Below are 16,608 nucleotides of genomic sequence, written 5' to 3' on the forward strand. Positions count from 1 at the left end.
TGAAACTAAGTAGGTAAATGAAGTGAATAGAATCTACAAACAATTAGTTTTGCAAGTGTATGTAGGCATAAAAGAAATAAGACCACTTGATGAAGTAAATATGAGCATTAAATTATAAATATGTTTCCAATCAGGAGCAAAACTAAATTTAAGAACATAAATTTAAAGTTAGAGTCAAGTTATGCAATCTTTATAGATAACAAGGCATGTGTGGAGGACTTTTCTAAAATAATTTTATATTAGATTTATTATGAAGTTTGAAAGTAAGACAGGTAACAAAAGAAAGCTGCTGAAGAAAAGTGATGTTTATGTGAAAGGAGGAATACATCCTGGAATTTAAGAATATGAAAGATAACCCATATGTACAAAGTTTTGATCCCAGGACCAAATGTGTAATACGTTGGCAGGAGGAAAAATCTACGAGCAATCTTAATGTAGGGAAAAGGAAGTGAATAGTGAACAATAATACATAATTTATCTTGAGGGATCTAAGTAGAGCTGCAAATAGAGAGTCAATAACTGAAAAATGAAAATTATCTGCATTTTGGGTGGAAATATGCACAGAACTGTACACAGAATAACACATCTACAATCAAAACCAACCACAAACCTTAAAGGGAAATGTTTCTGAAGAAAACTACTGACAATATCAAGAAGTATTGGTAGATGGGTGGTTACTTTACAAGAATTTGAATTTGAAATTGAATATAGATAAGGAGTTTAAGATCGAACTGCATGTCAGTTTAGTGACAAAGGTCAAAATAGTGAATTAAATAACAGAAGATAAAAGTGAGACTGAAGACCACACAATGTGTAGTGGAAGGGTGGATTAGAGAAAAACGGACTGGTAAAAAGAAAGTGCAAATGACTCATCAGTACAGGAGATATGTTGAAACATAAAAGGAAGTCTAAGCAGAAAAGAAAATTGCAGTGAGTAATGCAAAAACGGTTTGTTTGTAAGAGAAAATAAATCTTTTCCAGATAGTCATGCAAATGTAAAATAATACCAAGAAATATTTCAGCTTTTTATAAAATTGAATGAGGCATGGCTGTACATCTTTTTTTCAAGGAAGTGATAACTTCTCAAATTTGTTGTTTATTTAAACAGATATGGGATCAGATGGGGGCATGAGGGTCCTATGGTATGTAGGCTGCCAGTGATTCTCATGGCTCATGATTCGATCATGTATTATGAAGGTAAACTCATCACCTAAGAAGGCTGGTACATCATTTTAATATCATCTTAAATACTGGAGGTTTACCTGATATCAGCACTGTGGGGTCGGTACTTAAGTTCATGAGTAAGTCAAGCCATGTCAAGCATCCATGCCACTGTTGGCAGAACATGAAACTTTTTCTCTGACTCGCCAGCAACATTTGCTATAATAGGCACAGGTCATTCCTTTTAGGGGAGGCAGAGGAAACGATGTCCCTGATTTAGAGTACGGCAGGTAAGATACTCCCATCACAACTATGGTGGATATCATGTTGTCGTAGTGCAAGTGCATTTGGATATAATGCACTTGTAATATAGTGGACGGAATATTTGCCATGTTTGTAACAGAGAAAGCTGTTCACAAAACTCAAAATTAGTCCCTTTATCTTAAATCAATTCAATTTCAGTGCTGAACATGGACACTTCACAGTCCACTACAACAAAACTACTTAAGAAGCAAAATAACAGCAGGTGAGCAATCAAATGGCCGTAGAAAAGAACAAAAAAGGGGCAGGATCAAAGCCCCTCTCTTTAGGCAGCTATTTAAATAATTTTATAGTGATTATGTACGTTCCAATAATTAGTTACCACTTTTGTAAGCCAGACCTAAACAATTCTCCAATTCACATACAAGAGTATATTGAGGTTTCTTACTGTTGGTAAGGCTCATTCTGGTGAATATGCGATCTAACCGCAGGTTCCTCATCTGTAGAATATTCCCTGTACACCAGATTGGATCCAGAACTTTTAACAGCAGTGTTCACATGCACTTCTTGGTAGCACCATGTGGCTTAGTGTTGGCCTCGTGTAGTCCTGTTGGGGACAGTGTAGCACAGCATACTAAAGGCATCCCTGCAAGTCAACAACAGTTTCTTGCTTCACTCTTTCTGAGCCCTCAGACACAGAGTACAAAACAACTGGCAGAACTAGTGTCCTGATCTCTAATTCGGAGTCTTTTCAGGTGGTAAAAACGAGGTCACTCCACAGAACAGGGAGGAGGGAAGAGCAATGAGGAATCTGCAATTAGAGTATCCACCAGAAGGATTATGTTACTTACCTGTAAGCATCTGTTTGTTGGATGATAGCGCAGTAAATTCACGTGCTCTGCATACTCCTGGCATGTAGTGTTGGGATCCAATGATTACAACTTGCTTTTCTTCGAAGACTTTCAGATTTCTAGGTCTCGGTGACTCCTCCTGGTTTTGGATGAGCATGGGCACCAACTTCAATGCTAGATTGTTTTTTGCCTAACGAATTAAAATAGGAGTGGAGTAGTGAGATGAACAAAACACAGCCCATGCATATAAAGAGAAAAGTACTAAATTAAAGATATCTGTGACAACCATTGGCTTCCGGGGTTGAAAGTGGGTGCATGTGAATCTACAGCACTACCTGCAACAAACAGATGCTTACCCAATAAGTAATATAATTTGTTTGTAGCATGTGTGGCTGTAGATACTCATGCTTTGCATTAACTGTAAAAAAAAAATCCCTAAGCGGTGCCTAGCCAGTGGGTGGTGCAGAAGTCTGAAGCAGAGTTCTGAGGCCAGTTTAACCAACTCTAGATTCCTGCTTAGCAAAAATATCCACACAGAAATCCTTTTTGAAAGTGTGTGGAGTGGACCACAAAGCAGCTTTAAAATATCTGCTATGGGTATATTCCGTAAAAAGGCCAAAGAAGCACAGTGGTTGCGGGGGGAGTGTGGCTTTGGGCACAAAGGTAGGTCTCTTTTAACTTTTGCCTAACAGGTTTGAATATACTTAACAATCCAACTGACATTCCCTGCATCAGAAATGGCATGAACTTTCTGTGGCTGTGAAAAGACCACAAACGGTTGTGTTTTGCCAAGGGATTTGGTTCTATCAATATAATATGTAAGAGCACGCTTGACATCAAGTGAGTGGCATGCCCTTTCAGCTACAGACTCTGGACAGGGAATGTAGACTGGAGGCTCGAGGGTGTGACTAAGGTGGAATGACGAAATACCTTAATAAGAATTCTGGATTGGTTCTAAGAAACACTCTGTACTGATGTACTTGGAAGAAAGGTTCCTGCAATGTAAGGGTCTGTAGTTCACAAAGACATCTTAGAGACGTTATAGCTACCAGGAAGGCGATCTTCCAAGAGAAAAACAGCAAAGGGCTTGCACGCAGTGGCCCAAAACTATAAAAGCTCTAATTACAGGAATTTTGAAAAGCTAAGAGTTGCCTATTTCACATATATGCAGCAATGTCAGCTAAATGTAGCTGGAATGATGTGCAGGTTAACCTTAACGTTTGTAAGTGTGGGTGGTAGCTATTAATGTTTTGCACGGTAGGCATAAAAGGGTTTATGTGTTTTGGAGTGCAGTAGTGGGAAGAAAGCTTCGACTTAGCAGCGAGGGAAGTGTGTGTAGTATGCTACGGCCTTCCCTGAGCACATCAATGCACTTTTGAGGTAGGTTAAAGTAACTAAACTCTAGGACCTCAGGAGCTAAATCATCAGGTTGAGCTGTCTGAGGTATGGGTGTATGACTGAAATGCTTTTGAAAAGGTCTTGCCTGGTGGAGAGCTTCCCTGGGAGGAGATAGACATATACAGAAGGGTCGAGAACCATGGCTGTCTAACCTGTGTTGGAACCAACAGGATGAGGGTGAGTGAGGTTTTCTTGAGCGTCCTGATAATGTAAGGAAGCAGTAAGGGAGGAGGAAAAGCATACCAAAGATTCCTGACCAACTTATGCACAGAGTATTGCCCCTTATGTCTGGCAAAAAGATCTGTTTGGGGTATCTCATCTCTGGAAGTAAGAGAGTAAGACTTGAAGGTGGAGTTCCCACTCATGGACTTGTAGCTGCATCCTGCTAAGCAGGTCTGCAAAGTTGTTATCCACTCTCATAAGACACTCTGCCAGGATATGAACTTGGTGATGGATGGCAAGAGAGGGTTTCAGATCCCAAGTTGGTCTCTGTGCTGATGGTAGCTGCTTAAGGAACTGGTGGCACTTAAAGCCTCAAAGATGAATCCAGGTTTGAAGGTTTGGCGCCTCCAGGTGTCCTCATACTCGAAGGCAATGAACGGTCGAGGCCATTGGAAGGGTCTTTTCCTGACTTCAAAGCCTTTCTTTGGTGTCAATCAGGACTGGAGTGGGCACTGGAAGACGGCGGAGGCTTTGGCACAGGGTTCAACACTTGAACCCCAGAGGGGTGGTACTCTGCTCTGACGTGCAGCAGTTTGTGAGTTTTGATGGTACAAACAGTACTCCCAACCAGAGCCAACCAAGGTGAATGGAGCATCCTGGGGAGCTTGCTCCTATTTCTCTATGAATACCTTGTGACTCAAAAGACTTCTTTGAAGAAAAACAAGCTGTAAAGGTCTAAGCCCAACACTACATGGAAGGAGTATGCAGAGCATGTGTATCTAGTTTATCTACAGCAAAAACGTTATGAACATAGCATCGCCAGAGGTAAGTAACTTGTCTTTCTGATAGATACTCTAACCATAGATTTCTTACCTGAGGAATAGATACTAAAGCAGTACTGCTAAACAGTGAAGGGCCTGTGGAGTGGGCTCAGGCCAAAAAAGTCCTGAAAGATTTAACCAATGAGATGCCCTTCTCAAAAGGCCTGGCTGTTAAGGCAGTAGTGTTTCATGAACAAGTCCACTGACGCCCACGTCGTGGCCTGACATATATCAAGAGCAGACACTATGGCCCTCATTACAGGCCTGGAGGTGTTAAGACCGCAAGAGTCACGGTGCATTTGGCATGGGTACGGGCCCTCCTGGCCAGCCTTGTCTCGATATTCACTGTCTGCTTTGCAGACAGTGAACATCAAACGGGTGCTGGCAGCTCTATTATGAGCCGGCGACAATGCTATAGGCCATTTCCTGCTGGACCAGACCCAGCTGGAAACTCTTAATGGGGCTCGCGGGGAGGCAGCTGCACTGAACCTCGGGACTTCTTCGGAGGGGCTTTTCCGTCTGCCAAAGTCATAATCAACCCCTCTGTGTGCCAATGCAGTGGTGGCAGTCCTAGCCCTGGTGAAATGAGCCCTCAGCCCTTCTGGAGGCTGCTTTTTGGCCAATGTCTAATAGATTTTAATGTAAAGGATTATAAACTATGACAGAGCAGTTTTCTGCACAGTCCTGCCTTTCTTGGTCCATGACAAGCCACACAAAAAAATTATTATCCAACAGATGATCTTTAGGGCGATTGATGTAAAAGCTCTAGGCTTTTTTGTGGTACAGTCATTTTCACCTCCTCTTTCACGGGGTGAAGCGGAGCAAAGAAAAGTGTGAGTGTGATGGATTGCAGAGTCGTAAAAGGCACCATGACTTTACCAAAGAAAGCTATCCCGATTCTCAATAGCAGTATGGCAGACTAAAAGGGGGTGTAGGGGCAGCTGTGCCAAGAGATCTTGGATCACACTCATTTGATGAGCTGAAATGACCACAATAAAGAAAACAGGTTTGAGTCAGCAGACGCAACAAGCAGCTGTATCTTGTCTCAAAGACATTACACAAGAGGAATGTTAGCAGCCAATTAGGATATCACTGTGGCATTACAAATGGTTTGAGAGGAAAACATGTATGGAACCTTCAAGAGCCTCTATCACAGGTGATTTAAATCTGGACAGCTTGTTCAGCAAACGCAAAAAGATCAAAAGGGCTGACAAATAATCTTTAGTGGAGACCACTGCAAAGTCTTGCTGGGCCAAAGTTGAAACAAACTAAAAAAAACATTTGACAGTTTGGCTTGTAGGGGACTTCACACTAGACCACAAATTTGTCCCAGCATCAGGCTAAATGGACTTTGCAGAAGAACACATGGGCAGCAAGGATGAATTCCAGACCCTCAAGCAGCAGATCAAATTCAGTCAACTGCTACTGTTCAATATCCATGATTGAAGATGCAGCTTGCAGAGGTTTGGGTGCAGAACGCTACTCTGAAGATCCTCCAGAAACAGTTGCCTGACTGGAGGAGAAATGCTATACATCATGTCCTCTTGCTGGCAAAATCTACGCTGCATCAGTGAAAGTGCAAGCCCAGTGGCCTTCTGTAAGGCCATTTATAAACTGTCATCATTGTTATCTGGAAGTGAATCATCCCTATCATCACCATTGTTATTATCTGGTGGTGGCAAACACTGGTCAGAATCCAAGCCAAAAAGATGATGGACCCTCTCAGCTGAGGATGGCTCCGTGGCAGAAGGAGTGTTTTGTCTGAATCAGATTGTATGGGAATCGGGTGCCCTGGAGTGGAGTCAAAGAGCAACCTTGGCCAGGATAGAGATGGATTTGGCTTAGGGTCAGACACGAAAAATGGCAAGAACTCCACCTACTACACCAGAGGCATTAGGGCTGGCTTCGACAAAGAAGGGACTGGTGCAGGTCTTAGAGCCAGAATGACAGGCAGTATGGGAGTCAGTACGGAACCTGAAGCAGGTTGCAGGGGCTTAGATGAAGGTGAGCATGGATCAACTAGGGGTAACACATTGGAGGCCCCTGTAAAACCCTGGGCCTGTAGATGCGCCAGTGGGAGCCAAAGGACTGGCAAAACTACACAGTATTGCCTCCTTAAAGGCCTTGATCTGCTGTGGATTTGCTGCTGGCCAGTGTAATTCAGGGTGCAGTGGGTCGGTAGCCCTCGCTTGATGCCCTGCCAATTTTTCCTGGGGCAGAGAGTAGCGGAATAGAATCAAGTCCTGCTTTGACTACCTAGGCTTCTTATCAGACTACTTCGACTCGGAAGAAGACGTGTCACAGGAACAGTCTTGAGAGCTGTGAACAGGTCCACAGCCTCACCTGGGAGTGGGACTTGAGTGTGGTCTGTGATTTCTTTCAGTGGTCTGCAACATACAACTTTCAGATGCATGAGGGCCCATTCTTTGCACAACTAGGAGTCTTCCCTTGAACTCTAACATCAGAGGCACTCCTCGTGGGAGTCCTTCACAGGCATCTCTTCTGACAGTCACAGCACGGTTTGAATAATGTAGTCTTCAGTGGGGACATCATTTCCTTGAACACTGCAAAAAACAATATGAAAGGATTCATCAACTGATGAAAAAGTGAGGAGAGCTCTGGATATATGTTTGAAGATGTAGAAAGAAAGGAACAGATGTCAGATTGCAGGGGTGGCACTTATATGCAAGTTCTGCTCTTTCACTTCTGGAGTGGAAGGAGGCCGATGTGGAGTCATATGGTGCCCCCTCCGGCAGCACGTGAATGCACTGCTGTGAAACTTACGGCTCCAGTTTGCCACCTGAGGAATGTTATACAGATGAGAAATCTGTGTCTAGAAGTATCCATTACAAATGGAATAAGAATTGCACACAATAAAACAGATATCTCCGATACACCTTGAAAAAGAGGCCTATGTAAGAAGGTCTCTCAATGCTAAACAATGGTGTTTGTCCCCAAGTTCATAATGTAAAACATCTTCTCACTCTATTTGTCGGAGGGGTACACAATAGAAAGTCCCATTTCACTGTATTTTACAATACAATCCATCGTTTATAAGCAATGGAACTGCTTCATAAGGGCTCTAAGAACAACTGCCATCAAATATCTGTACAAAAGATGAACAAAGGGTCAAAGCCATTGACTACCTTTCTGTTAGTCTCAAACTGAGCATTAGGTACACAACATTTGCGCTTCACACTCAGTGTACTGCAAAACAGCAGTCTATGATTTACTAAAGGGTACTATAAGTGTGAAAATGAACTCTGCAAAAAACACTACAACACAGAGCATATCAATGTCCAGGTAGAGCACTTACTCATAAAAAGAGAAATAATTTTATTTTATGAACAACTAAATCCTAAAAATAAGATTAAAAATCTACAGTTTGAGAGCCAGACCTCTCTAACGCCTTCTGTTCCACAGATCTGTCTAAGTTGTATGAGTGTTAATATGATGTTGACAACAAAAAAAACCTCTTCCTGTGGTATTTGTCACAGATTTCACAATATAAAAAACAATCTTGTTCCATGTGTCAAAGGGTTTACAATATAAAAACCTTTCATACTCTATCTGCCATTGGTATAGCCCATACAAAGCCACTTGCTGCTGCATTTGACTCAGGATCCGTGTTAACAGTATCTGTTTTGAGCAATGGTACTAATTCAACAGTGGAAACAATACAACTGCTGACAAATCAAATGCCTCTAGAGAAGAACATCAACATAGAAGTGTAGCCAATCTTCTCTTCTCAATATTACTTCTAAAGTTTTTAGGGATTACATAAGCTCTGGAAACAAGCTGAAGATGTCTTTAGCTAGACCTAAAAATTTAGAGGTATAGCTTAAGGGAAGGAAAGGAGTATGGGATAAAGAAGGATTAATCTACACCTAAAAAGGGGATAAATGTGTTGTACAGGGTGATGGATAAAGGAGGAAAATGTGATCATTAAAGGAGGAAAGAATGGTACATAAGAAGGGTGTGGAGGAACCAGTGAATAAATGGGAAAGAGGATTTCAGAGATGTACCTCAAATTCCCCCCAAAATACAAGGGAAATATACATTTACTTTAAAAAAAAAAAAAGATACAAACTCAAGATTATGTCATTAACCCTAAAGTGATTATTCACTAAATGCCGGTTATCGTTATACTGAAGTAAGCAATCAACATTAAGGATTACTGTACTAGATATGTATTTCTATACACTAAAACTGTGAATGTCTTATCTATCAGAACATTTTGGTACTTTACCATGAGCTCAGTAAATGTGACCAAAGAAAAGGGTGTGGTCAGTTCTATGGCAAACAGCACACCAAGGTCTCTGATACTACCCTGCTGCTTTAAAGAATTAATCATTTTCTATTGAACAAAAGGGCCCTTGGCGTCTCTGAATAGAGGTATGACAAGAGTGAAATGCTGTAGGAAGCTGGGTTCTGGTTGCAGTACCCCCCACTTTTTGCCTGGTTTATGATGCAACATTGACTGAAGTGCACTGGGTTATTGCTAACCAGATCCCCAGTGCCAGTGTTCCTTCCCCAAAATGAGACACCTGATCACTTGATCCCCAAGTGGCCAGGCCCTTTATCACCTCTGTACGTCCCTAGTAAATGATGCCTAGGGCCTGGTTAATAAAGAGGGCCACAAAAGGCTGCAGCTTAACTTGGGTTTTGGAATCCAGAACCAATCTCATGCAGACTGCCACTGCAGGCTTGGTGACAAGGTGCTCCCAAAAGTGAAAACACGACATGGCACACAGCCTGTGTGCCTTGTCCCCTAAAACATTGCATTTAATATTTGTAAGTCACCCCTACAGCAGGCCTTACAGCTCTAGGGCAGAGTGCATTATATTACACGTGTGGGCATATTTGCAAGAGGCCATCTTAAGTACATGCACTGGACACTGGTCAATACGAGTTCCCCAGCTACATGATGGCTTCACTGAAACTAGGGATGTTTGGTATCAAACATCTCATATTATTAAACCCTAATTACAGTGATGGACTTATTAATACATGCAACCAGCGGGCACCTTAGAGGTTACCCCCTGAAAACCAACCAACCACTGGTGGGCTCAATGACTAGCTCTAGCCAGCTTGCCACCAACAGAGGAGATTCTGACCCATAAGGTTGAGAGCCTTTGATTGCTGGAGGTCAGCAACAAAGCCTGCTCTAGCAGGGATGTTACACACCAGTCCCAACAAGATCACCTGAAAATCTGAATTTCAAGGCAGGAGGCATCAAAGAAGCCCACCGCCTTTGGAATGCAGATCTGGCTTCCCTCGGAGAAACATGCCAACCTCCCTTTCTCAAGGGCTCATCTGGCACCTGGACAGGCTGGAAAATTATCTTTCAGGAGGTGGGTTGCATTTCCACGCTGGACACCCCTAGGGTGACCAGCCTGAAATAAACACAACCTTAGGAATTTTGCCATCTTGCATGCAGCGGAATTAGGAATTCTGGGACAGGGTGATGCCCACTCCCCAAAGGAAGTGACCATCTAGGGGGTGTAGTGACCCAGAGGGTAAGTAGCCCATTAGCTACTACCCTTCACTCCCATTAAAGCCCCCTAAAATGAGTATTTAGGGGTGCCCTTGATACTAGGATTTCAGATCTTCGCTGGAAACAAAAGAAGGAGTGGATAAAGAAGTATGCTGGTCCGAGTACTGATTGACTTGGTGCCAACCCTGCCAGCCTGCCTGCTGCACCTGACCCTTGAGAAGCAACTGATCTGCCGTGCCACTGCAGCCTCCAAGAAGAACTCCCTTGGAGCAGAGGAGCTGCTTCCCTCCAAGTGCAGGCAACAAAAGAACTGTGAGGACCCGGGATTGCTAAAACCCAACGCCGGACACCACCACTGCAACCAAGTTGTCTAGCCCGATATAAAGTGCGCCAACGGTGTCCCTATGTGCCTGCCAGAGGATCACAAAGGTTGAGTCCCACTGTGGATTCCCCCAGACTGACCAACCAGACCCTTCTTGCAGCCTCTTTCTGTCCAGACTGATCTCAACTGAAGTGAATGGGACACTCAAAACGGTAACACACCTCTGCATCTGGAAGCCACAGAGCACCCCCCCCAAGGTGAACTGTTGGAGTGGCCTTGGACCATGCCCCATAGTCACCTCAAGTCCAGAAGAACAGACCTGATAACATTAGGGTACCCAACGCTGAAAAGCACCCCTATAACTTGGACGTTCAAGTGCCTCCTGAAGTGACCTGTTGATACTGCCTTGGACCTTGCCCAATACATACCTTAAGTCCAAAAGATGGGTCCTGTAAGTCGCTGCTAAGTACCCGTATACAGTATGACCCATAAAACCACTGCCAAAAGAGGCAATTGCCACCACCTAGAGACTTAGCAACTCATTAATGTTTTAGCCCAACAGGTTTGATACGTTTGCAAATTAAGTTGTACTCTTATTTAATTCAACACCAATGCACTGCAGCTATTCTCTCTATATAGTATTTAGTTTTTCAAACAAAATATGAACATGCATTACTTTTTCCAGATTTTTGGGTAGTAGCCCCCCACCCCTTGATACCAACACAGATGAAAGCAACACTTACAAAGTGAAATGTTTTGGGAGTTTTAATTTGAGTAGCAATCCCTCCATGTTGGTAAGGCTCCAAGTCTGATGTATTCCCTATGCTGAAAGAATAAGGCGAAACCACTGTAAAACATAAGAAATGCCATTAATTAGAAAATGTAGATTTTCCAAGTGACAAGATGTATTTAAATCAATGTTAACATTACATTTGCAATACAAGACACAACAACAATTAGGAACGAATAAATGATGTGCTCACTCCATTAATATGAAACACATATTAATTAATTACATAGCTATGCTGTTTTTATGACACTGTATATATAGAGCATTGGGAGCGGCAACATTCTGTTAAAAATAAGTCCACATATGTGTACTTGTGTTTCAACATTTCTTTTTGAAGGAGAAGCAGCTGTTGAATGATTAGCAGCTTCGTTTCACCATAATTAGGAAAAGGTTAACACCAGCATTATCTCTGGACTTCATTAACTTCCTTCTTGTGCAAACCTATGGAAACACGGCACCAGGACTGAAAACTGCTTTAGAAGTCAAAAAGAAGAATAACGACAGGCAATGTACAGTGTGTCCAATTTAGGATTTATCTCAACGTGGCCCACTTTACTTTTGCTTTAATTCTGTTTATGCAAAGCAACATGAAGCTCCTCTCAATTAATCTAAAGGCTGAGTGTACTTGGGATCCCAAAGGAGAGGAACTGCCCACTTTCTCCTTCATTTCCATTTTCTGGGTGCATATCAACAAGAAGAAAAGACTGAGTAGGGGTGATATGCAAGGCAGACCGATTACCCACTGAATCTTTGCTTTTGAGACGGTAATTAAAGTGATGCTCCTGGTCAAAAACAAATTTATCAGGAATAAAAATTCTAGATGCTCACCTTAAGTCAGATTTATCAACCTCAGTCGTACAAGAAATGAATGTGTGCAATGGATCTGTAAAACGTGTATTTTCACATCCCAGTAGCAAAGCACCACAGAAGACTCCTCCAATTCATTGTAGGGAGCAATCACAAGCAATACACTGTTCTGCATTTTGGGCTTAAGTCAGCTCACGCACATTCGCTGAAGAACACTATTAAGAAGAGTCTCAAAAGTGGACCTTTGATAATAACGTTATAAACAACATCTTCAAAGTGTGGGGAATACCATAAATCGACCTCTTCGCAGTAGGAAAGCACAATAAAAGATAAGACTTCGCATCCAGGCTACCAGCACAGGGGTCTCATGGAAATTCCCTTTTGATTGGGGGGCAAGGCCATTTCTATATGCTTCTCGCATCATCTTTTCAGTAATACTGAAACTGCAGAGATATCCATCAAATAGTATAAATATTACAAAAATAGCTGAGGCAGTGGTGGTACACCGACCTTCCCTAATATCCGTGACACCATACAGGAGACTTGATTTCATGCATGATCTGCTGACTAGACTACAGGGGCAAAATCAACAACAACTTTAACATTATCGAATTCGGCAGCATGGCTCCTGAAGTCAGAGAGGATGATTATTTCAATTGTCCATTTGCCTGTATGGAGATCTTGAAAGAAGCAAAACGTCCAGCCAAAGATGGTGGTATTTCATGAAATTGGAAAAGATTCTGCATTTGGTGTCAGGATAACAGGCAAAATCCAATTGTCTGTCAAGGGAATGTTATTTACCTTATCTCCTTCATTTAAACCCAAGCCAATGTCGAATTCACATCTATAAAGGGTAAACTGGCCACTATTAAAGCCTATAAAAAAATCTCCTGATCAATTATTTTTTATAATGTTTGTCAAAGATTTTTTGGAAAGACTCCGGAAAGTATTGTTGAATAGTTTATTGTACAGATAATAAAATCACTTACAACTAAAACAAAGAAAAAAGAGCAATCAGTAATACATTTGCAGTCGGATGTTAAATATAAGCTAAAAAACACTCCATAATTTAAATACACATCTCAATATGAAGCAATCCTACAATAATAATATAAAACCTACAATTAAAATGAGACTGGATCGCCACAAACCAGAACCCCATATATTAAACAGGAGGGCCCACAGTGCTCAAAGCCCTAGGGTGTGTTAGTGCGTTACATGATCATTAAGTTGGATACCAATAAGGAACACATCCCTTGGTGCACCACTGAAGCTCAGCAACCTGACAAAATTAATACAAACCCAAATGAGGCAAGAGCGGGTGAGGATTTCAAACATAATTATCTACTGCTCACAGTGCCCCTAAATTTGGGTTGAACGATTTTAATAAATTTGGTCAGAAAAACATTCAACATTAAATTTGCAGGATATAAGAACTTAATAATGGCCTGCCGACAGAAGCTAATCCCCAGTTCCTTTCACTTACTCTGAAGCAGAGATCTGCATTCCTTAAGCAGAGCTGGAAACAAACAAACCACATGTTCAGTTGTTTCTTCAATGTTGCCACAACGTCAGCACATCACCCCCCTCCCTTGGAGTTAACCGCCATATGGGTAAATTATTTTAAAAAAACCAATCTCTCATCCTTAAGGCCATAAAAGCCACTTACAGACGAAATCCGTAGGAGCAAGAAAAATAGCTAGATGGAGTGTCTGGCTTAAATTAATTGATTACCGATCAGGCATACTTACTTTTGGCAAGGAGGGAGTTATACGCGTGGTACGAGTTTAACTGTGTAATCTTTTAGACACCCAGTTTGAACAAGGAATGGGGGAGGGGGGTTACTTGCCCAGAGATCATCAGCTTCTAGTCACTCTTTACATTGAACCAAAAAATGAAAATGGGACCCCTTCATTTTCGATGCACTAATTTCCTGCCACAGAATTGCCTCCAAGCTACCTTCCTTGGCCCAACGCAGCTTATGACAAAGCTTCAAGAAGGCGCCGGCGCCAATTGCCAGTTAATCCAAAAGCCCAAATTCCAACCGCACTGCGCGGGGGAAGCAAGATGTGGTACAAAGAAAACTCTCTTGTAGATCTTGTTAACCAGCCTATTTAGTAGGCAAGAGCCTTCACCCAGCAGAATTTCCTGACCATAAGACAATGAGGGGGTAATCTTTACTCTCATAACTTCCATTAGGGGGAGAGGATTCGGTCCCTTTAAAACTTTAAATAGTTTAGAAAAGGCCACCTGCAATGCCACAGCTTTAAGTTCAATCCCCTCCTTATGCTTGACAAAACTACCCCTAGAGTCAAAATGCACTGCTAAATATTTTATAAGACTGGTCTAAAACGAGTTTACTACTCTTGTAGTACCAACTGGCTCCCAAATGCTTTTTTCTTTCAAAGGAGACCACTTTCGTTTTGAGCAAGGTGACTTCTAATTGATTCGCAGGCATATAAGATGCAAGCTGGTTAAGCACGTTGAAGGACAATCTTGGTATAACTGAACAATGCGAGATCATCAGCATAGAGCAAGTGGCTAAGCCTAAAACCACCAATCTTGGGATAGCCGGTGACAAATCAGCGATGAACAGATTAAAAAGCAGGGGCACGAGCACACAGCCCTGTTTCACACCATGACCAGTGAAAAATGTTTAAGTAAGAGAACACCCTTCACACAATTTGATATGGACCCAGGTATCCATATGTAGTTCCATGATGGCACTCAAAAGCACTGAAGGAATACCACAGTTTTGTAGTTTAGCCCACAGGGCACTCCTAGGAATCCGATCAAATGCTGCCTTGCAGTCAACAAAACAGCAATGCAACATAGAGCCTGATTGAATTGCCTTATCAGTCAAAATAAAAAGGGCTAGTAGGTTTGTCAATGTGCTGTAAACAGCAGAGAACCCTGTTTGAACAATAGGAATTAGCCCCTTCGACTCAGCCCAGGCACGAATATCTTGCAACAGAAGACTGGCATAAAACTTAGCCTCATTGTCAAGCAGGGCTATCATCCTAAAATGAGCTGGATCCGTCCTTGAACCGCTTTTGTATTGCAGGTAAAGAAGACTCAGGAATTCTTGAGGTCAAAATACAATACTCAAACAGATGTGTAAGATGAACTGCCCAAAACGAAGAATCCTGTTAGAACAGCATCTGTGGAAGACCGTTGGGACCCAGGGGTCCTTCTCGCTTTGCCCTAGAAATAATACAAAGGAGACGAGATTGAACAAAAGTCATCTCTCAATGAGGGGGAAACGCAATCACAGAGGACTAGGAACAACACTTGCAGTGGTGCAGTGAGCCCCCTGTGTGTTCGCTTGCAGAGAAATGACTAAACAAGTAGGACGTCCAAACCCCTTCAGAGATATCAACAGTACCAAGACCCCTTTGATTATTTTGTAGATTATTAATGAGGGACCAACATTTTTTAGAGTTTGGATCCTTACTCGCACTTAAAAGTTTAGCCCAAAACTGATTGAGGTGGGTCTGATTCCTCAGTTCTTATAGTCCTATAGCCTTTCCTCAGTTCCTTATATCTAATTAGCAGAGACTCAGAGTCAGGGCTCTTCCTAATTGCCCTTCCTAGTCTATGGAGCGCTTTCTTTAAGCTCCTAGTTTCCCTAAAAATAGCAGAGAGCCAGAATGAGGTGCAATTACGAACAGGTTTATGAAACCTTCACCATAAGAATGAAGAAAATGTAGCCCATAACTTAGTTGGGGACATACAACCAGATCCATCAGAGTCGAGAAAATTAACACATTCAGCTAATACCGTGCCGGTAATAGAAATGTTCCATTTTATGCCCTTTAGTGACTTGGAACAAACGCCACCACCCACAGCCCACAAAACATCATGAAAATGAAAACTAGATTTTATAGTTACAATTGGGGGACTGTGGTCACTCTCGCTCCGGGAGGAAATCAAGAACTTTTCAATAAGGGGAAACAATTCAATGTTACAAATGGTGTAGTCCAAATAAGAGTGGGATTTTCCATCCAATCTTATCCAACAAGGAGGGGCATCGTCACACGAACGGCCATTCAAACTTTAAGGACCGTGCTGTTTAAATGCATTACTACACACTCGCCCAAAGGACAGTGCGTCAGTTGTTCAGGAACTAACTTGCAGTTACAAAGATCAGAGCCTTCATGAGATTCTACAGTGTCCTGAAACAAATTTGTATTAAAATCCCCAGTTATGAGGTAATCAGCACAGTGATATTCCCCAGCCAGATCACCCAAAATCTGCATCAGTCTGGAGAGCCTCCCCATTTTCCTTTGTTCCAGGAGCAATATAAACATTGATCACTATGAGAGTTTGCTGCGAGCTCCCGTTCCTAATCACAATCCCCTGAATCAAATTATCATCCCAAAACAGGGGGCGATACTGTAATCCTGCAGACGATCTCGACAGCTGGCGACCTGCTGATCCTGCTGATAAGAAGCTTCGGGGGGAGCAGCTAAAGAGGACACCTGCTCTCTGGCATCAAAGGAGTAGTCTCAAGATTATTGGAGAGAGCTCATGCTTCG

At 42.3% G+C, this 16,608-nt stretch overlaps 1 protein-coding gene across 4 annotated transcripts in view; it reads right to left on the bottom strand.

Moving 5' to 3' along the window:
• Positions 1-16,608, bottom strand: part of UBA6 (ubiquitin like modifier activating enzyme 6) — a 610,892-nt gene that overhangs the window by 434,671 nt on the left and 159,613 nt on the right. For all 4 annotated transcript variants that reach the window (XM_069235825.1, XM_069235816.1, XM_069235844.1 and 1 more), the window contains one exon: positions 11,217-11,320. In XM_069235825.1, the coding sequence (XP_069091926.1) occupies positions 11,217-11,320 (104 nt within the window). The remainder of the gene's footprint in view (positions 1-11,216; positions 11,321-16,608) is intronic.

Source organism: Pleurodeles waltl, chromosome 1_2 (assembly GCF_031143425.1).
Source record: "Pleurodeles waltl isolate 20211129_DDA chromosome 1_2, aPleWal1.hap1.20221129, whole genome shotgun sequence".
Classification (NCBI taxonomy): Eukaryota; Metazoa; Chordata; class Amphibia; order Caudata; family Salamandridae; genus Pleurodeles; species Pleurodeles waltl.